Raw genomic sequence first — 24,284 nt, 5'->3', positions numbered from 1 at the left:
GGTGGGTACAGAGGACAAGGCAGAGCCACCATTCAGGCAGCCCCGACGGGTGGGAGGGTGCTTTATCCAAGGCCAACACCGAGGCCCAGAGACGCACGACAGACGACGGGGTCCAGAATGGAAAAGGAGACCATGCGAAAAAGTAGGAAGGGGGCAGGGCAGGTGGCATCTGTCAGACTGAATGTTTTATTTCAAGACATCCCTGGTTAAAAAAAAAAAAAAAAAAAAGGCGAAGGGAGGGCATCAACATTTTATCACATCCAACGGGGAGCGAGGCGAAGCTCCCGTCCAGGACTTGGCCCTTGCGAGCGTCACGCGAGTCTGCCAGCTGACACAGCCCCATCTTCTGACTCGCGGTAAGAAAACCTGATCCAATGTGTCCGTCCTCACGGTGGCGAGGCCAGGCCCTCAGGAAGGAGCGGGGTCCAGGCCGGGCGCGTGGCCTAGAACCCATACTTGGCCTGGGTCTGCCGGCGGCTGAGCCTGCTCTCCGACCACGTGTTCTTCAGCTCCAGCTCCCGCTCCTTGGCCTGCGGCGGGAAAGGACCAGTCAGCCGGGGCTCTCTGACCTGTCTCTGGCCCCCAAGCTGCGCAATTTAAAATCTTTCTCCCAGCACAACCGTTATGGGCAAATAGCAAACCCCTTTTCTCTTACTGAAGCGTAGGGGGAAGACATCTCTCTGGGGAGCTAACGGGTTCAGCAGAATAAAAACTCAAGAATTCTGGACCTTCAGCTGCTAGAATGAAAACTGGAATCCTCAGGTGGGAAATGGACAAATGACAGCTAGAATCTGGCATCTGAAAGGTGACACTTCAGCTGCTGTGGGTACCTGGCCAGCCCAGTGGGAGGGAACGGCCTCGAAGACATGGACGGATCCAACAGGACACCAGGCAGTAATCCTGGTGGGGACACGTGGCTTGCTGAGGTGCTCAATGCAGTGTGCGTGGGGCCCCAGAAACACACCACTGAGATGGCCTGAAAGGGGCCAGAATCCTGCCTCCCCTCTGACGTCCACAGGTCCCGGCTCTGCAGTGCATTCTGGGAATGCAGACACCACCCCACCCCATGGAAAGTCATCAGGCGCCTGCTCATTTCCCGTGGAACCGGGGGGGAGGGGGGGCAGCTAACAGTTTGGGTTTAAAAAAAGACGCTACCCTCCAAATCTTCCTCAAATAACAAGACAGAGTACAAAGGAGTTCCTGAAGAGGAAGGTGAGAACACATGACAAAAACAGCAAAAGCCAGATCTGCCACTGAAATCCCCGAGAAGCAGACACCCCCCAGGAGTCTTCTCCCTGCCGGTACCTGTGACACAGTTCATACAGCTCGTCTGGAAAAGGGGGCTGTTTAACGACTGCATGAGTATTCGAAAGCTACCGGATCCTAGCAGATAAATACCAAGACGTGCTCTAACTCCTGAAGACATTTCTGGGTCATCTGTGTTCTGAGTTATTCGTGCTGACGCTCCCACCATAAAAACCAACCTCCTCATCGCTGGATGTTTTGCTAAAAGCTGGTGAACCAACTTTTTCTTTAAGTAGTTTTTAATTATTAAAGTTGCTGTTTAAAAGAACTCTGTGCTAAGCCATCCCACGCCGCTCTCACAGGTACTTCTGGGGCGTCTGTACCTGGTCTCACCTAAGTGCCACTGATACAGTGGGTGATTCTCAGGGACACGTCTCCCCCTAGTGGCCACATGGAGAACAGGGGGCCACCTGCGGGGCGCAGGCGCCGCACCTGGGCTCCTAGCCCAGGTCTCAGCCTTCAGGTTCCCGGGGAACCTGCGGACAGGCCAGGGTCCTCAGCGCTCTCACCTGATGAATCAGGTATGTGATCTGGTGTTTCCGCCGCTGCTGGCCTGTTGGTTGCTCACCTTTCTTCTGCAAGGGAAGAAAACAATCACTAACCCACAGAAAGAAACACAGAAGTTCCTCACATGCCCAGGTGGTGCAACACTGGGGAGAAACCGGCAACAAAGCCCAAATCCTGGGGGAGAAAAGTGAGCCTGGAGCCGTTTCTATGCCTATGGACTTAGAAGTTATTTTATTAAAGCCATTATGCAAAAAGCGCAAGCTCAGAGTACTTGCCTGAAATAGCCTGCTAATACCCCATTAGACTGGAAATACTCTGAGGTCAGGGGTGTGTCTTCTATTTGTTGGTCCCCACCCCACCCCCGCAGCACCAAGCCCGGGGCTCTGCCCACAGTGGACACTCGATAGCAGCTGCACGGCCTGCGGTCAGTCTGAAACGGGGTAAGTGCCTGAGGGCTGGCAACCTCCCTCCTCTCACAGCCCCTCCCCGCAGCCAGGCCAGGTGCCCAGTCTGCCTCCTGCCTCCTGTGCTCCAAACTCTCCCTCATCAATCACATTTGCCTGAAACCCCCACCCCCTTCTAGTCCCTGCCAGCAGCTTCCCACTGCTCCAATCTCAGCCTCCACCTGTAACGGGCACAGCCCCCTAACAGAACTCGGATGCCAATGGCTTCCTGTCAGAGCCTGTGTGCTCTGGCTCTCACTGTGGGTTTCCTGTCCTCGGCCAGCGCTGCCTCAGACCAGCAGCTTCCCCTCAGCCCCACCCCCTGCCCAGTCGCCTCTGGAGTCTCCTCGGCGCTTATGTGATCAATTTGCATGGTGGTGGCTTACACGCGAGCGTCCTTCAATCTCTTCCCCACAACACTGTCAAGTCCAAACACAAGGACAGGAAAACGCGTCTTTTTTTTTTAAATTCTAGCTCAATACAACGAGATGGTGGAAAGAAAGCTTGGCCCTGGGACAACAGCAAAGTCCAATCCCTTGCTGGTATTTAATGTCATTTAATGACAGTTCAAGATGACAAACATAGACGATGCAGCCCCATGGCGGGCCCACGCCGGGCACTGAAGCAGTCACTACCACGTGGTGATGCCTCCCGACCAATAGCCAGCAGAGCAGGCGCGCGCTCTAGGCGCGTGCTCCTAAGTGGTTTCCCGGGCAGCGGTGATGGATTTGTGCTGCTCTGACCACAATCCTTTGGTCTGTCCTGTGTGACCGCCAGCATTCAGTTCATACAAACGGCTGGGGTGCAGATGGCCACAGAACAAAGCGGAGCCAACGGGGGAGCAGGAGGAATGAGATGCCCGACCTTGGCCTTGCTGGTGCTGGGCTGGAATCCAGGGCCCCCCCATGCTCCCCGGGGCAGGCCCATAATGTCCACGCTTGCTGCACTCAGCTACTAGGTGAAAAGGCGTGCCTTCGCCTGACTGAGACAGCTAGCCCGGATGAGGCGGGAGTGGTGGGGGACGTGAGCATAAAGCACGAGAAGGGACCGCAGGCAGCAGGGCAGACGATGGAGAGGCGAGGGCAGGGGCTGAACACTCAGAGGCTAGGACCCCCGTCCCCCCGACTCCTGATGCTGTGGTGCCCACACCTCAAAGACGCGCTGAGCCACGTCCCCGCTTAGCAGGGCTGCAGACGGGGTGGCTGCAGGCAGGGCGTGAGAGGCTGTGGGTTCGTCCAGGGCGGAGCCACAGCGCATCAGAGATGGGAAACAGCCGCTGTCTGGACGCAGCGGAGGCAGGGGCGGTACCTAGGCGCAGGGCGTCGCCGGCACCAGTGGGAGCAGGGCCACGTGTGCTGTGGGCCCCCAAGCCGGCCGCCGACCTTGCCACTTACTTTGCTGAACGACTTCATCGTCTTCTCTTCCGTCAGGGACTTGGTCACCCACTGCTGGGCCCCACCGAGCTGGTCGTCACCTTTGATGTCCACGAAGTTGACCTCCTCCCGCCCCCGGTTCCTCTTGCCCTGCAACCGCTTAAACTGGAAGAGGAGACACAAAGCAGGAGTGGGGACCTGGGTGGGGACCGGAGACGTCGGCAAGGACCCACAGGCCACGGGGTTTGGAGCCCGTCCTGCTACAGCCGCCACTGCCCTCTGGCCATGCTCTCCACCTGAGGCCCGAGGCCAGCTCCTCAGTTCTCCCGGACACAGGGAAAGGCAGGCCAAGGAGGCACCTCCAAACACGAGGGGGCGCGGCCACTGGTAGGGCTCCGTCCTCTATTACATGCAAATTGTATCTGAGTAAGAATTCGGGGTAAAGCATCTAGGAATTGTCCTCTAAAAATCAGTACTTTGTACATATGTGTGCCCTCACTGGTTGGCAGCGCTGGTTCAGCAGACCCCACACCAGAGCAGACGCCAGCGAGGGAAGACATGGAGCTGGGTAGAGAGGGAGTGTCACAAGGAAAGGCCTGGCCCACTTCCCAGGAGCCCGCTTCTGCTCCCTCCTCCTCCTCCTCCTCCTCCTCACAGACCACGCGGACCACGGCACAGCCACCCAAGGACGTGCCCGGAAGGGCTGTGGGTGCAGGGCGGTCAAATCCAAACACTGCGGAACTTCGGTGAGCCCTGGGCCCTGGTCGAAGCATCAGGAGGCTTAGGACAAAAAGGGCCTGACTATGGAACCTGCCAAGGACGCGCACAGGATGGTGACTGGACACCACACAGGTGTAAGTGTGCAAAGGGGCGCACCCTCTGCTTCTCCGACCCCCCACAGGCGGCGACATCCCTGCAGATGAGACAGCACTTTATGTCCTGTGTGTGGCCTGATGGTTTTCTCTCCCTTGTGCTGAGACTGCGGAGCTCAGTCAGGTGACACACAAGGGCCATTTACTGAGGCTGCTGCCCCTCCACCCAAATCCATTCTCCCCTTGCCTGACACGTGAATGAACCCAACATTTTGGCTAGGCATGTCACCACCCAACAGAAAAGACTGCATTTCCTAGGCTCCCTTGCAGCTAAATACGCCCATGTGACCAGATTCTAGCCAATGAGACAGAAGGGGAAGTGAACGCAGGAATTCTGGGGAAGTCCCTAAAAGGGGAGAGAAATGTCTCTCCTCTCTTTTGCTCCTCGCTGCTGCAGAGGGCTGGCTGGACTGCAGATGTGACAGCTGTAGCCTCAGCAGCGATCACCGACCCTAAGAACACAGGCCACAGCCTAGGGATGGCAGAGCAGTGATCAGGATGGCACTGGATCCCTCACAACTTGGTGGAGCCATCCCACCAGCTGTGCCTGGCCTGCCGGTGTCCAGCCTTCTTTTATGAGAAAAACAGTTACCTTTTCATACACGAGCCACTGTCACTCGCAGTCTGTTATGTGCCACTGCACCTGACCCTCACTGAGTGTATAGTCTGATAAAGAGAAATCTTTTACCTTCAGATTGTCCCTTAGTTTCTGATTTGTCTGTGGGTCAAAGAAAGTCACTTGCGCTTTGTTAACTTACTGCTTCGTCATCGATGAAGGAGGCGTCTGGGGAGATTTCTTGGGGGGGGCCCAGGGCTGGGTCCTGTGCGGGGTAGTAGCCACCACTGTAATAATCCTGCAGCCAAGGAGGGAAAAATACAGCATCTGAGGGCACAGTGGAGAGGGGACAGGAATCCTCGTCACAGGGGCAGTGTGACGCCCATACCACCGACCAGAGAGGCACAGATCCTAAGCCCCCAGTTCCCAGGATGATCCCTGCAGCAATTCTGGTCTGTGCCGTCCAGACAGGTGGGTCCTTTTTAGGAACAGGTGACAAGAGATAAAGACAGTCTCTCCTGCTCGTTTACACCCTGCACCCCTGGCTGCTTCCCGAGAGCGCTGCCACCCTTTCCATCTACCGTGCCCCAGCTCTGCTCCTCCTGCTCGTGACACCCCAGTAAGCCCCGATGTGAGCAGGGTGAAGTGAGGGCATGCCACTGTGGACTCAGGGAAACCACCGCTAATGAACGTGCAGGGGGGCTACAGACTCGATGGACACCCAGCCACTGCCTAGCGGTATGGGGTTTCCAGAGCTGGGAACAAACAGGTGTGTGTTACCAGACTTTCAGCTCAGGTCCCCCTTAGGGGTGTGCTGTCCACACGTCGCTGTGGACCCGAGCGGAGGTACAGACCAGCGGGGCCAAGCCAGGCTGCCCCTGGGCTGATAACCCGTCCCCACCCTGTCACACTTCCCCCAATCCTTCCACCTTTGCCCAAAACTCCAAAGTAACGCCCCTCTAGGAACATTCATTTTATAGTGAGCCACGTGGGAAATAAGGTTTAATACTGACTGAATCAGAAGAATATATAGAAACCCAGCGCGGTTAGAGCATGGTTTCCCATCAAAGTGCAGCTGACCCTTGAACATGAATTTGAGCTGCGTATGTGGCTTTTCCCCACGTCTGCCGCTCTTTTCTCTTCCCCAGCTCACTGTATTGTAAGAATACGTGATACGTGTAACATACACAGTATGCGTCCGTGCACTGGTCAGTACTGGTAAGGCTTCCGGTCAACAGCAGGCTGGTAGTTATGCTGTTAGTTACGTTTTGAGGGAATCAGAAGTTACAAGAAGGTTTCCGAGGGCTGAGGGGAGGGCTGGCCCCCTAACCCCACATTGTTCAAGGGCCAACTGTATTCACAATAAGATACATTAAGTTGCAGGGTACCCTGGGGTATTTAAAGTGCCTTCATTTGCATAGACTGCCTCAACGGCCCCGTTTGTAACTGGATACAGACTTCCAATTTGTTAGTCATTTGCAGGATGTAAACCGGTGGTTTCTTAGATTTAAAGAGCATCTTTTCTTGCTCAAGAGATCAAAACACCCTCATCTTCCTCCTTCCTCCTAACAACGTTTAGGGAAGGTACACTGTCTCTGGTCAGATACAAGGATACAAGAAGATACAAGAAAGTTCAACAGCAAATATGTGGGCAACACTTCAGCCTTTGATCTGAACCCAGGCCCAGACTGAAGAGAAGATGAACACCGACCGTTCAGGGCCGCGGTGGCTGAAGAGGCAGCTGCTGGGACGGGCCTGCCAGCTGCCTCTGCTGGGCCACCACTGCTCTAAGCCCCCACCTCCTGGGACCCTCTCCATCAGGGAGGCTCTGGCTGCTGGGAAAGTCTTTCTTAAACCCGGTTACAACCTGGCATCCTATCCTCACGCTCTGAGGCCACACACACCACCAAACATCTGAATAAAAAGCTGCCAGCACCGCTCACCAAGCATCTGTGGTTCTGGGCACCACGCTCCGCTGACAGTTCTCCCTCAGCCCCGTCACTGCCACTGCCATTGCCTCTAACAGCTGCGGGGCCTGTGGCTCGGAGAGGGTTACGGGTCTGCCACCCACAGAGCTTGGGGTTCAGACCTCCTACTCCATCACTGCCCAGGTTATGGCCCCCCTCCCCCCTCCAGGGCCTTGTTCCAGTCCTTTCAGCGGCCTGTGCCTCCTCTCCCCGCCCCGCCCGCACCCCGCCCTTCCCTCCCACCCCTTCCCCTGTGTGCTCAGGGCTGCGTGTCTCCAGAAACCCCTTGGGCTCACAGCAGCTAGAAGCCTAGACCACGGCTCGCTGCCGTCACCCACGTCCGCGGAGGCCATCTTGGATTTCTAAGGTCAGAGACCGCTCCCTCCCGCCCTCTCCCTGCACCTCCCACCAGCTCCAAGGTGAGCTTTTGCTTCCAGAATAAAGGGATCACTTACATGGTCCCACTGGTCAGACTTCAAGACTCAGGAAATCTTAGCCCAACATTGTTCAGAACAGAGGTCGGCCGTTTGGAGGCAGGACAGGTAGAGGAAAGGCCCTACCTGCCCACATCAGCGGCTCCGAGCCCTCCGCCCGCCACGCCGGCCCCACCCACCTGATAGTAAGCACCGGCGGCACTGGCGGCGCCATATGCGGAGAACTGACTGTAGCCGTAGTCGTCCCCAGGCTTGGGCATCCACGGAGCCCCACTTGAGCCTGCTGCCATCTTGAATTCCAGGGGGGCATTGGCTGCGTCGTCCTGGAAGGCCGGCTCCGGGTCCGTGCCTGGAGGCAGCTCCTCAGGGACGGCGGGGATGGGGTAGGGGTATGGCTCGACTCCAGGAGGCTCGGCCTTGTCGGGGAGGGAGAAAAAGTTCTCGGGGGCGACTTCCTCATCACTGTCGTCCTCCTCCTGCGTGATCTGCTTCGTCACCTGCAGGGCGGCACTCTTGGCAGCAGCCTTGATGGCCGAGGGTGACGGCGTGGTGGTTGTGGTGCCCACAACAGGCGCAAGGGCGGACGGCTTGGACTTAGAAGCCGGTCTGGGGGGCCTGGTGTCAGAGGAGCCGTCCGCGGGTTTCCGGGAGAAGGCATGCGGCAGGAGCAGCCTGTTAGTCTCTTTCACAGTCAGGTTTTTAGGCTGGGGGAGCAAGGCTGACAAACCAGTCCCCTCACCGGATCCCTGGTGAGCCCGGGTTCGGGGGAGGAGGGAAGAAAGATGACAGGTGCTATGTTAGGACAGGTACTACTGACGGACCACAGAACGAGAACTGTTATGTGCTCTAGCCTGACTCTCACGCCCTCCACCCACGCAGGTCACCCAACGTGGGCCGACCCCTCCTGCCTCAGGCCCTTCTGCTGCTGCTTCTCCCAAGGTAACACACCATCCGTCTTCCTCGGCTCCATCCCAAGCCAGCCCCACTCCCTCTGCCACCGGGCCGTCCCTGATTCTGTGTTCGGCAAACACGACGCTCTTCCTGTCACATCTCCCTTCTTCCCAAAAAGCCCAGGGCTCTCCAGCTGCTCACTCAACCTGTCCCCGTCCTGAAGGTTCCCCTTCGTGGGAACATGCTGCTCCTTTGGATGCTACTCAAAGTCAAGGACAGGTGCTGTCCAAGAGAGACGCTCACACGTGTTGCCACGAGTCCCCTGCGCTGCCCCAGGGAAGTCCTACAGATGTGGTGCATTCGGCTTGTTCATGCCCGATTCCAGCATTTAATGGATCAATGTGTACGCCAGCTGGTCCTAAGGTGCCCCTAAGAGGAACCCCCGGATCCTGCTTTCTGGATGCTCCCGGGCCAGCCAGACCTAACTAGGGCTGAGGAAGCGCCAGCCTGAAAACGGAGAATGGAATAAGGTCACTGTGTCACCTTGTGTCTTGGAGTCCAGTGCGCTGCAGCCTCTCGGCCAAGAAATGCCCAGAACACATAAATACTGTTTCTGGGTCAAGCAGTCCAGACAAAACCGCTCATGGGAAAGTGGGCTCCTCTCCCGGCTGTGTGTGCATAGGTTGGGGTCCCTCTAGCCCAGCTGACCTGAGGCTCAGGGTAGCAGGAGGCAGACTGGGGGGCCGAGTGGAGCACACCTGCAGGCTGCCTTGGCAAGGCTCGGCTTCCCAGGTGACACCTGCGGTCACAGCTGCGTCCCTCCGCCCGTGCTGGTCCTCACCCTGCCGACCAGCTCAGTCTCCCTACCACTTATGTCTTCCTACCATGGGAAGACCACACTTCTTCCTGGGCTGCCTTCTGATCTGAGCCAGTGTCCCCCCACCTCTCAGATGCCAGCCCGCCTCCTCCAGGAAGCCCTTCTGATAACAGGAACGACGCCCCGCTCGGTCTCAGCTTGGCAGTTTCCTCCATGACTCTTTCATCACCCACCACCAGTAGGGACAGTTTTCTGTCTAACTTCCACATGACTGTCCTTCTGAGACCTCTCAGCTAAGGGGGAAGTGACACCCTAACAGTCAGGGGACGGGGCAGCTTCAGCATCTACACCTAAAACCTCCAGGCAGGACCACGTCTGATCACCACGAGGTCAGGGCGTGTACAAGTCACCATGTGCCGGGTACAACAGGAAGAGACTCCTGGGAGCCGAATGCAGGACGTGGGACACGGAGGGACAGACAAGCAGCAGAGGTCACCTGCTGGCACTGCCAGTTCAGGACTCCTGGTCTCGGTCATGGCGCAGCGGCCATGACAGCAGACCCCTGGGCCTGAACCCCGGCTCTGCCCCCGCTGTCTGACCTCGAGTCAGTTCCTTAAGCCGCTTCCTCCCATGTAACAGGGATGATGAGGACACGACGACTTAGGCACTTACCAGAGTAAATGAATTAAACGCCGCTAAAGCACTTAGAACAGCGCCTGGTACACAGTAAGTGCTATTTCAGCGCTCACTGTCCAGGTTAGAAATGAGACAGGGAGAAGATGGGTAATTTTAAAATACAGATGTTCTCAAAACAGACTCATAGATACAGAGAGCAAACAGGGTTGCCAGATGAGGAGGGTTGGGGGAGGGTGAAAGGAGAAGGGACTTAGAAGTCCAAGTTGGCAGTTATAAAACAGCCACGGGATGTAAAGCACAGCACAGGGGATGGTCAATAGCATCGTGGTAACTGTGTGTGGAGCCAGGTGGGGCCTGGACTAACGGGTGGACCACTCTGTAAGTTACATAAGTGTCTCAGCAGATGAAACAAATATAATATTGAATGTCAACTGTAATTGAACAACTTTTTTAAATTTAACAAATAAAATGCAGATGTTCCCTAAATCATTCTGACCAATTTGTTTACCCTTCTGAAGAAATCCTTTTACTGGAAAGTAATGAATCAGATTGCACTCTGCCCCCCCCCACGCCCCCCCCCTGTCCTGTAAGAGGGAACACAGAAGCCAGGGGACAGTGCGGGGGGGTGGGGGGGGCAGAGAGGCACACGGTCTGACGTTGTCAAGGAAAACGCGTCAGACCTAAGAGCCGATCCTCAGAGCCTCACTGGGAAACGCTGCCGTCTCAAGCCCATCTTCCGGGGGGAACACGGGAAGAGAAACGGCTTCTATTACGTCCCCACGCTTACCTGAAGGACAGTTTTCTTCTTTGTGGGTTCATCTTCCTCGGAATCTGACTAAGAGAAAAAGAAATGGAGTAAGGCCTCACTGGTGGAGGACAGAGGAGGAAACACATGCAGGGAGGCAAGTGGACAGGACCACCGGCCGCGGGGCGGTCCGTGCCCCGGGGCCCAGCCCAGCAGCGCCGCCCCCCTGCTCTCAGCTGGCCCCAGGAACGGGGTGCGCTGGCCCCCGGTGCCCCCTCCCCGCCCGACCTGTCGCACAGACTTGTTGGCATCACTTGCTGTTTCTTTAAATTAAAACTATTTCCTTCTATTTAATCTCTAATGGAACAAAAGGCTGTGTGCACGCTTCTGCCTATAAATCTGTCCACTGGCAGGTGAGCGGGATTTGGGCCACAATCCCACCCGGTCTCAGCCTCACATCTAAACCACCGCACAGATGCCCTAACCACAGGGCTGGGGACTCCAGTGGGACCACGCGGTGTGTTAACTACTCTTCTAGAGGCAGTAAAGGTCAAGGCCATTGGAGAAATCCATTCCAAGCATGATGTACTGTCTGCCAGACAGCTGTGCGTGTCCAGGGGGCAGGCGAGCGAGTGACGAACGACTGTGCGAGTCTGGGCAGCACAGGACGCCCTCTGTGTTACCCCTCTGACCCCAGGACTGCTTCTCCACAAGCTCTCGCGCTGAGAAACAGCTCAACTGTTAGCTCAGAACCAGTTCCTTAGCATCTTCAATTCTCAGAAAGATGCACGGCACATCACCAGCAAGCTTTAACACTGTATTTTTCAAATCAATCCCCTCACCAAGAGCCTTCAAAGCTTCCCACCTGTTCTCAGGACCGTGGTTGGGGTGTCTGTAAGCACAGGTGATGGGCAGGACTCCGCTCCAGGCCTCTCCCTGCCCTTTCCGTGCACCCACCCCCGCCCCGCCAAGCTCCTTTCCGGCTTTGTCTGCTCCCAGCATCTCTTCATCGTGGTGACTGAGCTGTTCTACGCAGGACTCTGTGCTAGGTACTGTAGACGGGGCTTCCGACGGGTGTCCACGGCAGGTCAGGCTATGACATTGGTCCACTCGGCCCACAGGGCTCAGGGCAGGTCGAGTCCCGGCCCGCTGGCCTCCAAGGGGTACAACCCTGGAGCACTTACTGTGCTTCAAAGACCTGTGTGTGGCATGACCTGAAAAAAGCCCTGCCCTCAAGAAACTCACAGTCCAGGAAGAAGAGTGACAAGAACCCAAACTACAATAAGCCAGGAGGAGCCCCGGGCAGAGTGGGGTCCAGACACGCCCCAAAGCATGGTGCCTTCCTTCACGCACAGCCTCTCCCTGCACCCGCGTCACATGTCGCGAGCGCCGCTCCCTCTCCCCCGGCCTGCACGCTGGACTTCCCGACCCAAAACTCCCGAGAGGCGCCACCTGCTGAACCTCACCTTGCTGTGCTGCTCCGTGTCCCCACGGCCCACGCTGGGTGGGGCAGCATCACTAACCCGGCTATGGAAACGGCACGTACACACGCGTGCACTCACCTTCGCTCTGACAGCAAAGGCCCTTCCTTATTATAGCTCAGTGCTGCCTCACAGCAGTCAGGACACCATGATTTCAACGACCAGCTGCTGCCAAATGTCTGAAAACCACCCACACGGGAAACCTGTCTTGATACTTAAATGTGGGGGATAAGAGTGGGTGGTACCTGCTGAGTACCTACTGTGTGTCAGGCAACTTCCGGCCTTCCATTCAGTCCTTACGTAACGTTCGAGGGAGGCAGCAGTATGTCAGCGTTACAGGTAAGGAAAGCAACGCTCAGGGACCATAAACAACGGCCGCCCCAGCTCTGGCTCCGAGTTTCTGGGGCAACACCGTGCTGCCGTGCTGAGCTGCCCATGGCTGCCAGGCCTGAGATGCGCTGGGTCCCCGTGACACAGCCAACAGCACCAGACACACAATCAGAAATACAGCTTTGAGGCTCAGCTTTGTCATTTACTGGCTGGGGACTCCCCAATAAGCCCTTCAACTCCCCAAGCCTCAGTTAGAAATAGCACTTACGCACCTCACGAAGACGTTCTAGACACTGCATAAGCTACTATGCATGAAAATGCATACAAACTAAAATCCTAAACAGAGTGCAAGGTTATTGTTCTCTCTGGTCTGCCAAACTCATCCAAAGAAAAAGCCTTAAGGCCCAAACGCCTAAGCGTCTTCAGCCTTTCTCTCTGTTCCAAACTCTCACTGCCGCCGGGGCTCCTGACCACCTCCCACCTTTTCCCGGGAAGACCTGGCTCCCTCCCAGCAGACCACACACCTCACTCTGGACTATACACGCTTCTCAAGCCGTCCCAGGCACGGTTAAACGGGAACGTCTCAGGCAATAGGCCCAATGGAAATGATCTGAAAATAAACTATCCAAGTTGGAGACGATCACGTTTACAAAACTGTATAAGCATATTCTTATTTTTCAGACCCTGTGCCAGACAGACAGTGGCTACTGTGAAAGTGAAGGCAAACTGTCCTACAGCTAATAGAACTAAGACCAGATCAGCTGTGGGAAGGAAATCCAATTTCTCTTTAAATGTCACAGAGTGTTTCCATTACCCTGACAGCCTGAGTTTCGGGTTTAAAAGCACATTAATAAGAAGACGAATGTACAAAGACGTTAGGGACACCTCATTCCTTCTGGACTTTGGGCACTGTTGTGGCTACTCCCCATCCGTCTGTCTTTGAACATCTTACAGGAATCTACTGAACCCCATTATAAACCATCTCGTCATGGGCACCAAGTCGGACAGGCTCCCTAAAACGAAACACCAAAATGAGACCCTGAAAACTGCTGAGCGCCTAAACCCCTGTTAAGTCATGACGACTCATCTGTGAAGCAGGGGGAGAGACAACCCTTCAGCTCTTTAAAGCTGACAGAGCGCTGAGACAGTCCATCACGGACCTGGGGCCACAGAGACGCTCGGGGTGGCGAGGTGGGGAAACAGAATAAGGACCCCAGAGCTTGAGTCACGTCCATCCTAGAAGAGGCTGGGAGCACGGGACCCACTGGTCGCTGTGAAGAGACCACGCAGCACTTCTGGGCAGGCAGGGCCCGGCTGAACGCAGCGCCCAGGAGAGCTGGGAGGGAACTATCCAAACACTTCACAAAAGACAATAAACTTCGGTGTGGAGTCCCAGAGGCAGGGAGATGAGTAATCCGAGTGATAAGAGCCGTGCCCTCCAATCACCCTGGCGGGAGGGGGGAGGGCGGGAAGGGGTACAGCTGCCGGGAGCACTCAAAGGAAAATCAATGCCACTTCTGTCAAGAAGCGCCGGAAGCAGTGGGCTTAGCCTGAGCACACAGCACTCCATTGAGACCGAGGAGGACTTCCCTCACGCGAGAGGTGCAGACACAGTGGGGTTCTTCCTTTATCATAGTAAAACACGTGTAACAAAAAATTGGCCACGTTAACCATGTTTAAGTGGACAATTCAGTGGCACCAAGTATGTTCACGAGGTTGTACAAGGATCACCACTGTCTATTTCCAGAACTTTCTCATCATCCCAGAAACTCTACCTATTCAGCCCCAGCCCCTGGTGACGGCGATGCTCCTTTCCCTCCGAATGTGCCCTCTGGGCGCCTCACGAGTGCGATCATACAGCACGGTGCCCTGTTGTGTCTGGCTTGCTACTTACTGAAGCGCAAAGTCTTCAAAGCCCATCCACACGGCCGCACATGTCAGAATTTCCTCCCTTTTGAGGGCTGAGGAGTGTTCCGCTGTGTGCACACACCACACGCGGTCCACTCATCTGCCTGCGGCCACGTGGATGCTGCCATCGTGTGGCTACCGAGAGTAGTGCCCCCTAAACACTGGAGGACAAGTGTCTGTTCCAGTCGCTGCTTTCAATTCTTTTCAGCTCCGTAGGAAACTGCGGGATTGCCTGGCAATTCTAATGAACTTTTGGAGGAACTGCCAAACTGTTTTCCACAGGAGGCTGTGGAGTCAACTCCCAGGGGCCTATGGCCAGCGGGGGCACCTGCCACGGGCCCCGAGAGATGGGGCCGAGCACAGGGTGGGGAGATGAGCGCTGGGCCAAACTGGCGCCCCCAGTCCGGGAGGCACCAACTGGCTGCGTCTCTTCAGAAGAAGGCACTGTACTTCTTCGTGGCCTCACAGGCCCTGAACATCAATGGCCACCGCTGTCCTCTCTTCTCCAGCTGCCAGGAGTGACAAGACACATACCCCCCGAGGCTGCTGAGCAAGAACGGAAACAGACATTTTCCATTAAGCTGGGCCCAGTGGGATCTGCTCATCCATCGGAGCCTCGCTCCCCACGGCGGCCTCCCCTTATCTCCCAGGCTCTGGTTCTGACAGACTCTCCCTCCAAAGAGCCCTCATTAGTGGCCAGGAGCCAGGGAGGAAGTGAGGGCACGGGCGCAGGCGCAGCAGGTATGAGCACACGTCACGCACACACGTGCACACAGACACATGCACACACGTGGCACGCACGCCGCGACCACCGCCAGGCTCCAACCTCAAATCACCACCACACTCGTCTCTGCCATGATCCCAATGAGTTGGACACGTCAACTTTGTGTCCTCGTGGGTCTCAGCGTGTCGCGCTGACACCCACCCTCCGGCAGGATGGCGCTCTCTCTGCCACTTCTGTCTCCTCATCGGATGGCTCTCCCCTTGCTGCCTGCCCAAGGCTCTGTCTTTCAGACAGAACAAAACCTGTCTGCATGCAAACACAGCTTTGCGGCTTCCAAACAGGGGTTTCGGCGAGTCACTGCTCCTCTACCTCCTGTTTCCCCACCTGCAAACGTGGCTGATACTCAGCTTACAGTCACGGGAGGCGCCCCACAAGTGTCCGCGCACTTTCCCCTTCCTGAGCCGCTACAGTCAGCTCTTCCTTACTTGGTTAGCAGAAATGACCCAAATCGGTGAAACCTCAATCCCCCGGCTTCAGACTTCCCATTACCTCGGTCAACAATCCGAAAGTGTGGGTAATACTCATGCAAACAAGCCGAAATTCCTGTTTGCTCTGGAATACACTTCTGACAGGAAACTCTTCCCGTACTTACTCTTCCAATTTGCGTTTCCTACCTCCTGATCTTAGAGTCAGCCTCCCCTAAGCCCATGAAAGCGACAACGGACCAATACCTGGAGGTGGCTTGGGTCGCAGCAAGAAGAGTAAGAGGAGACAGAGGAGGACGGGTGTCCCCTTTATGGGCCATTTCTGACTCCTCACATGGAGTTTGACCTGGCACCTGGAGAGAGAATACGGTATTAACCTGTCCCCCGACTGCAGCTGATCAAACCAATCTCTCCTGGAAAACTAGAACTGGGACTAAGATCGTAGTTTAGTCTGGGCTGATCACCAACAGGGAGGGAATAAAAACAAGGAGGTATGAGTGGCCATCTTTCACCTGCAACGAAGGCTAAGCGAGCAGCAGAGGAAAGCGGTCTGCAGACAGACAGGAAGAAGAAAACGCGCAGCGAGAAGCCGCAGGGCTGTCCACGTCCTGGCCCCAGGCCCCTCCCAGCCCTGGGCACATCAGGAGGCACTACCACCGAGGCAGCCCTAGCTGCTCTGATACCTGCAAGCAGGTAACCGCAATCCCTATCTGCTCCGTCTCCTGTGTTCCCCTCTAAATGGCACCACTGGGCTCCTGGCTGCCTGAGCCAAAGGCAGGAGCTCAACCGACTCATCGCCTCACCCGTGACTTCCAGTCAGTCCCTTACTCTTGTACTTCTGCTTCCCAAAGACACGGAACCTCCACTTGCCTCCATCGCCGGCCACTCGCTCACCCAGGCGGCCCTCATGTCTCGCGGTGCCTGCCAGCCTTGCGCCCGCTGTCATCAGAGGGTTCTCACTCAGGCTGGAAGGCGCTGCACGCTCCCCAGGATCCCATACACGTGGCCTCAGCTCTCTCTGTGGCCCCGTCTCTCACCACCCCGCCCACCCATGGGCTCCTGGACTGTGCCTTGCCCACTCCGGGTTCCCCACAGCATTTTCATCGCTCCGCCTCTCCCTCTGCCTCTGGCTACCTCCTCATCTGTCTCAGCTCTGTTCAGACATCTCCTCCTTCTGGAAGCACCCCCAACCTCTGGACTGGGGTCTCCCGGGGCACCAGCTCTATCCTGGGCTTTGTCTGACGTGACCTAAAATCTGTCGCCTTGACGATCTCCACCAAAGACCATAAGCTCCTTCTGACTCTTACTGTACTCTTAGCTCCTGACCCAGAGAAGTAGCTCAATATTGACTTAATTCAATTAGTTAATAAGAGTTCAGAGTTAATTACTTCTACTTTAGCACCAAACTCTGAAGGGAAATTATTTAAGGAAAACTAACTCATTTTTTCAAACATGTACTAAGCGCCTACTAAGTGCAAGACACAAAGTTTGGATCCAGAGGGGCTTAGAGCTGGGGCGGGGGGGCGGGATGTACAACTATTTTCAAGGCAAAGTCCCCCTCACCTGCTCATCCTGAGCTCCCTCCGGCCTCCCTTCCCCGGGAATTACGTGTTCAGAGAACAGAAACACCAACTTGAACAGAACACGGGAAACCGAACCAGCTAAGGGCTAGCATGTGACTTAATTTTAATTGTCCGTGTCCCAGTTCCCAGGAATTCAGTGAAGTCTACTTACAAAGCAGGGATGGAGTTAGGCGTTCTCAGGGTTTTCTGCCACTGCAGCCAACCTAAACGGAAGCGTCTACAGCCTCCACCAGCACCTTGTTCTACCTTCACAGACCTAGAAGTGAGCCTTTCCCCCGTCACTGTGGAAGGGTGCGGCCTGGCTCACAGTGTCATCTTCCCCCAAATATCACAAGTGGGCTGAGGTCAAGTTTGGGAAGAAAACTGTGAAGAGGAGAGAAAAGAGAATGCCGTGGAAACGAACCTGTTTTCCCTTGTCTTTCCCTTGTTTCGGATTAAATCAAGGCCAAGTACATCTGAGCGGGGCAACAGAAGGCTTTCTTGGATCCCAGACAAAAATAACAGACTTAGGTGAGAAAGAAGGAAAATAATAAGGAAGAAGGTTTGGAACAGGATAGTGAGGGAGATTCTGGAACCTGCTTCCCTGAATAATCCACGTCCACGCGAGTCGATTCACTCAGAAAATATTTAGGTGGTACTCAGTATGTGTCAGGCATTGTTTTAACCACTGGGGACAGCAGTGACTAAAACAAACGCTAGGCCCTGCCTGCGTGGAGCACACATACCAGCAGAAAGAGAGGCAAGTAAAACATACAGTGTGTTGGATGTCGAGTGCCGTGGAAGCAAATAAAACAAAGAAGGGGCTTGGGAGGAATGGGGGACAGGAGGCTGCAATGTACACAGGAAAGCCAGAAGTCCTCCTGAGAACACGTCTTTCAAGCCAAGACTTGAAAGAGGCGAGGGAGAGAACGTTAGGAGATGTGGGCAAGGAACTGGGGACCGCGAGTACCAGGAGTGGAAACAGCCCCTGGGCAGAGCGGGATGTCTCAAGAAAAGCAGTAAGAACAACCGTGTCTCGCAGGGCTACCGAAGGTGAGCCAGGCACCGACCGGGTAACTTTCCAGAAGAGAAACAGCTCAGGATAACTCTAAGCCACTACCTACCTGCCCCTCGGCTCAGTGGCTCAGTGGCTCAGTGGCTCCGGCTCAGTGGCTCCGTGTCCCCAAAGTACTCGCTCCAGAAAAAGCCTTCTAGTTCTTGCTCCAACATCCAGAAAACAGCAGTTCGGCTGCCTCTTCTGGAAAGAGTACCCAGGCTCCCTAATTCCCCTAGGCTGGACAGTACCTAAACGGTGAAACTGAGGCACAGACCTGGAGTTTGGATGGACCCAGCTCTTAACCACGCTGCCCTGGACCAGCTGAGCTCTCACCCGCTCAACAACACGTCTGTCACCTGTAAGTCGGGTTATCTCCCGGGAGGAAAGGGCCAAACCCTCAGTAACTCCCCTCCCAAAGAGACGCAGGCCTCCTATCTTTTTCCTCCAGACCCTGATGCTTTCAAGTTCAAAGGCAAAGGAAAAGGTTAGTCTCCAGTGTTCAGCCAGGGCTCAAGGATCCTGTCTCCTGTCACTTCTTCGGGTGCCAGATTTTATGCTGTTCTCAGGATAAGAGGGGAAAACACACACAAAACCCGGCCTGAGGTGAAGATGCAACAGGAGGAAGCAGAACCAGTGTCCCTGGGCCTGGGCCTGTCACGCCAGGTGCTGGTACGTGGCCCTGGTGCCGGCGAGTCCAGCGTGGAGAAACCTGCACGGACAAACATCCTCACTCCCCAAAGCTGGCGAACCGCAGCTCGGCTGACCGCGCTGCACCGGGACCCCAGCGGTCGGGGTCCCTCCCGCCGCCGCGCCCAGGCCCGCGCCGCGGGCGGTTTCGGGGCGCCCTCCCCGGATACTCACTTCCCCCTGATGCAGCTCGGGCGCCGCAATCTTCACGGGCTCGGTCCTCTTCTTTGGCTTGGGCAGCCCCGGGGGGGGCCCGGCAGCGGCCGCAGGCGCGGGCAGGCTGAGGCCAGGGCCTCGGGCCGACGGCAGCCCCAGGCCCAGTCCCTCCCCGACTCCCGCGGCTTCCGCCGGGCTCACTCCCGGAGGCGGCGGGAAGCCTCCCAAGCCGAAGGGCAGTGGGGGAGGCGGCTGGAGCCGGGGGTCTCCGCCGGGGGGGGGCAGCAACAGCGGCGGGGGAAAGGCTGGGGCGAGCATCTGAGGGGGCGGAGGCAGCAAGGCCGGACCCTTGGGCGCGGGGAGAGAGGCGAACAAGCCCCCTAAGGTGGGCCCAGACGCAGGGGCCGCCGCCTCCTCCTCCTCCGGCTCAGCCTCGTCCGGCTCACTCTCATCGCTGCTGGCGTAAGCAACCAGCGACATGGCGCCTCCCGCTTTTGGGGCGCCCTGGCCGGCAGAAGAGGCCTACTTGAGACCGGGGATGCCCGGAGGCCTAGTGGGCCCCGCCACTGGGCGGGGCGGGCAACCGTAAAGTCCACCTTCTCCGTGCTCTAGGGCTGGCCCTGGCAAGAGCCCATGGCCACGGCAGAATTCCCCCGAATGAGGCTTCCCACTTCACTTAAGCTCCCAGTCCCGGGCAACTACACACAGCTAATGGCCGCCGACTCACTCCGCCTCCTCCTCGCCTCACTAACACAGGAACTACAACTCCCAGAGAACACTTAGGGCACTGCCCCATTCTGCGCCGCAGGGAGCTCGGTGCAAGGCACGACGGGAATCAGAGTCCGAGGAAGGATTAAGGGGCGCGCAGAAAGACAGACGGGCAACCCGCCTCTGGCGCGAGGTCTCCTGGGATGAGTAGTTTTGGGTTTCGTTGGTCGCCTAACAATTCCTGGGTGACTACAAGCCCCATCGGTCACCGCGGTAGTCACGGAGGCGGGTAGAAGAGCATTTCGGTACTTGAAGTTCCCTAGGGTAGCCTCTAGGGCGCTAAGATTTATGGGAGATGTAGTGCTCTTAGAAACTGCAAGTGATGCCGGGAATGAGAGGGAGTCTGGGAAGGTGGTGGATTGAGGAAAGTGGCTTAAAGGGAAAATGATCTGTAAATGAACGGACGAAGCCCCCGAGTCGGCTGGAAGCGGGAGTTTGAATGAAACACCCCAAAAAGAGCCAGGGCCTGAGAGACCTGTGCGAAATTGGGCTGCGGGCCGGAAAGAAGCAAGACGTCAGGCCTAACAATAAACATCTGAGAGCTGAGTAAAGATGACGTAAGAGGGAGGCGCTCTCCCGCGCCGTGACCGAGGTGCACACCCAGGAGCACACCTGGCTTCCAGCCTGGGGCCTGGCCTTCCTCGGCGGCCACCCGTGAGGCAGACAGATGCGCGGGCCCTGGAAGTCGGCGCCGGGTGCTTGCGCTTAATCCCTCCCCCTCGCCCAGAGCGGCCCGGGCATCTCAGGCCCCTTCCCAGGTCTGGGCGTCGCCTGAGTCCGTCCCTGCCTGCGCCTCCCACCTGTCCATCCGCATTTGTCCTCCGTGTCCGGCTCTGTGTGTGCCTGGTGTGTGTCACACTAGTATCGCTCTGTTGGGTGTGCCCTTTATCTCCATCCCTGTTTGTGTCCTCCTCTTGCTCACGTCTGCCCCTGAGTCTGTACCTGTCCTCCCCTGTCCACCTGTGACTCTATGTGCTTTTCTGTGTGTCCTTTACCCATATTTGCCCCTTCCTGTCTGCCTGTCACCGGCTGCCCTCTGCTTGTCAACTCTGTCTCCATGTCCTTTACATGCTAATCCACCTCTGCGTGGGCGCCACCTCCCTGCTCCATGAGAGCAGGAGAGCCTACAGAGCTCAGCCCGGAAAGACTGTTGAGGTTTGGGAGGAGGCTGGACAGGAAGACGAGGGGCAATGATGCTCGCGACAACGAAAAGGGCAGTGAAAGGCCCAAGCGTGCTAGTGCCCCGAGGAGCTAGACCTCCCAGGCCTACCTACAGCAGGTGCGCTCTGCACAGTGCTGGCCTCTAACACCTGCTTTTCTAAGCTAGGTGCCCCAACCCAGTCTCCGGCGACTTTCGGCAGTCCCCTCTCTTCTCTCTTATTTTTCTCCTTTGAAAAATGGATGGAGTATGAAGGAGTCCTGTCCGACTACTGTGGCAAACACCTGCTATTAACACAGTGGAAGGACTTAGAACCCTAAGAGAATAAGGAACTTGCAAAGGGATCTGACAATCCTCATTCCTGGCCTTGCTGCCCTGCAGAGAAGAGAAGCCCCACCAGATCAGGGACCTGTCTTTGACACGGATTTTCAAAGCTGGGTCCTCTTCCTGTAAAGATCAAAGATTCATTTATTAGGTATATACGCTGCCCTCAAAAGGTTGTTTTCATGCAAGTTGATGATAGAAACTTCAGGACAGGGAGGGAAGGGATTTATCTCTTATGTGCACCCTTTTATACCTTTAGAAATTTGTAACCTGTGCACATATTACTCCTTCACACGGAGCGATAACAGGAATAAAGTCTTCCAGTAAAAGATAGTGAATTGAACACATATATCTAATGGGGTTCCCTCCTGAAATCCTACAAAAACTTCAATAAAGGAAATTTTTTTTGAAAAGGCATTAAAGACCATTTTGAAGATTTAACCCCATAAAGATGGGGCGATGAGTAGAGGAGACCACAGTGACAACATTTTGGAAGATGGATGCAAATGCCCCAATGATAACCGACTGGGCACATCCTCTAAGAGACCCAAGCTGGCCTTGGGGACGTGAGAATCCACGTGATCGCCTGTAGACGCCTCTAAGGGCTCAGGAGCGGGGGCAGCAAGTACCTCTGGAAGTGAGTGAGAAGGGGAGGGAACCAAAATGAGGATTGGTCAAAAGCTGTTTAAGAAACAGCTATGTGCCCTCCCCCAGCCAGTCTGCTAGCAGGAGACTGCCTCTCCCCAACCCCAGAAAAGATAAAGGAAGGTTTTTTGTTTTTTCCTCGAGAGGGAATAAAACAGAGGGCTTCTGCTATGGGGCAAACCAGACACAGTCAAGGACAGAGGCACTGCACAGAAATCAGGGGAATTAAAGCAACATACACGTGTGACACAGAGACCACCCCACCCCCACCCCCACAGCCCGGCTTCTTCCAGAAGACTGGCCACTGGCCTTTACCCTCCAGACTAGATATTGGGGAAATCACTGGAAAATCTGCTCAGCCTAAGAGGAAAGACTTATGGAGCTTGATATCAGGGGTCCCCCTACAAACTTTCCAAGCAGGTAACATCGTTGGCAAGTTCTCAGCTGACGAGCCCCAACCACATGCCCAGAGGTACCAGATGGTGTTTGAGTCCCTCGCTCTTAAGCATAAGCAGGTACCAAGGTGTATATTGAGGAAAGCCTCAGACATGGGTGACAGAGACAAAACAAACAAACAAAAATATAGAAAGTGCAGGGAGAAGAAAACTTTATAAACCTACCAATAATTTTCTCAGATGACCAAGAGAAAAATACTGTATGCATGAAACAAGAACAGAATGCCATAAAAAAGTAACATAAAAATAAAAGCGCTCTTGAGAAATAAAAACACAGGAGCATAAATAAAATTCTCACAAGAAGAGAAAAGTTAAGAAAATCAGGGAACCAGCCCAGAAATATCTAAATAATAAGAGTGCAGGAAAACACAGAGGGGAGGAATTCATCAAAGGAATAATTACAGAAAACTTCCCAGAACCGAGAGACAGCTTTTCAGATTGAAAGGATCCACCAATCATTCAGCATAATGGATAAAAATGGACCCACACCATCATGAAATTTAAGAACACTGGAGACAGAGATCTTACAAGCTCCCGAGGAAAAGACAGATCTCTCAAAATGGGTCCGGATAGAATAGCTCCGAACTTCGTACCAGCCACACTGTACACTGGATGACAATGGAGCGAGTGCTTCAAACATCCGAAGGAAATGTATCTCCACCCTCGAATTCAACTCCAAGCCAAACTCTCAATCAAGTGGGAGGGCAGAATAAAGACATTTTCAGACGTGTTAAATTCTCAAAAATTTCTGTTCTAAGCATTTTTTCTCAGGAAGCAACTAGACGATGTGCTTCAAAAGGGGCCGAGGCGGGGAGGATTAAACCACGAAAGAGAAACACCTAGAATTTAGGAAGCACAGTCCCCAACATGGGAGAAAGGAGGGGGGACTCCCAGGATGCTGGGGTGGGGGGGAGAGATTCCAGGAGGACAGCTGTGCCAGGAGGAGAAGGCCACCAGTCAGGCTGTATCAGGACACAGGGCTTTCTGAGTGACATCGACAAGAACTTGAAATTGATAGTAAATCGGACGTGCCTAACTATTTTAAGAAGAAATTGAAATGGTGGAGAATGTGTCGCTAAGTTAGCAAATGAGAACCTAGAAAACTAAACAAAAAATGAAAATAATCAACAGGGGAAGAAAAATGGTATGCACAGAAGTCACTGCAGCTCAGACGTGACTGATATGTGAACGCCTAATATTAGTACAACAGAAATCATAGTATCACTCTATTGGGATGACTGATGAGTGTCTGACGGACAGGAATAGTCTCTGAGGCTGACATGGACAGAGGAAAGAACTCAATCTCTCCCACAGATTTCCATCAACAGCTAATACCTAAAACGGAATAAATCAAGAAGTATGTTGCTTAGAGATATGGCGGTAAATCACCAAAAATTAGTTAAAACAGTTTGCATGTTGAATATTGTCTCTGGAGAGAGGGAGTGAAGAGAAGCGGGAGCCGGGACCACTATTTTTCATCAAAACTTTGTAGAACTCTGCTTCTTCAGATCACATATGACTAAAACAACTGCGACAAACTCAGATGCACAGAAGTGGGATTCCCGTAACCCTTGGCTCTTACTTTCCTTTCATCATCTGTCCACACATGACTCTTATTAATTTATTTAAATATATATGTGTATATATATGTGTGTGTGTGTGTGTGTGTATTATACGTACATGTATCAATTACTTTTATGAAAAATGAAGCTGAATTTTTAAACAGCAACGTGGGAATCTGGACACGTCACCCCTTCCTGTGCTGTGAAGGCTGAAGCCCTCTCCCCTCAGGAGCTCTCGCCACAATTCTTGGAGAAAAGAACCCAGAAATACAGCTTCTCTCAGCAGGGACCACCACTGTCTCCTGATCTGGCAATTCCAGGCCTCTCCACATCTGTCCATCTGTGCAGCTGCCAGAAGAAGCTTCTGGAAGTTCATTTCTGCTCATGTTTCTCTCCTGCCCAAACCCTTTCATGGCTCCTACTGTCAACCAATTC

The 24,284-nt window shown here is 54.9% G+C and overlaps 1 protein-coding gene across 1 annotated transcript; it reads right to left on the bottom strand.

Moving 5' to 3' along the window:
* Nucleotides 1-159: 159 nt before the first annotated feature.
* On the bottom strand, nucleotides 160-19,692 carry PRCC (proline rich mitotic checkpoint control factor). The gene is made up of 7 exons (XM_019711149.2): nucleotides 18,955-19,692; nucleotides 10,589-10,636; nucleotides 7,637-8,203; nucleotides 5,259-5,354; nucleotides 3,650-3,793; nucleotides 1,815-1,880; nucleotides 160-530 (listed from the first exon to the last, which is right to left on the bottom strand). The coding sequence occupies exons 1-7, from the start codon at nucleotides 19,414-19,416 to the stop codon at nucleotides 444-446; spliced, it is 1,470 nt and encodes a 489-aa protein (XP_019566708.1). The 5' UTR covers nucleotides 19,417-19,692; the 3' UTR covers nucleotides 160-443.
* Between the last annotated feature and the right edge of the window lie 4,592 nt (nucleotides 19,693-24,284).

Source organism: Rhinolophus sinicus, linkage group LG14, assembly GCF_036562045.2.
Source record: "Rhinolophus sinicus isolate RSC01 linkage group LG14, ASM3656204v1, whole genome shotgun sequence".
In the NCBI taxonomy this organism is placed as follows: Eukaryota; Metazoa; Chordata; class Mammalia; order Chiroptera; family Rhinolophidae; genus Rhinolophus; species Rhinolophus sinicus.
The sequence above is the reverse complement of the archived record's forward strand: the minus strand, read 5'-3'. Positions and strand labels throughout refer to the sequence as shown.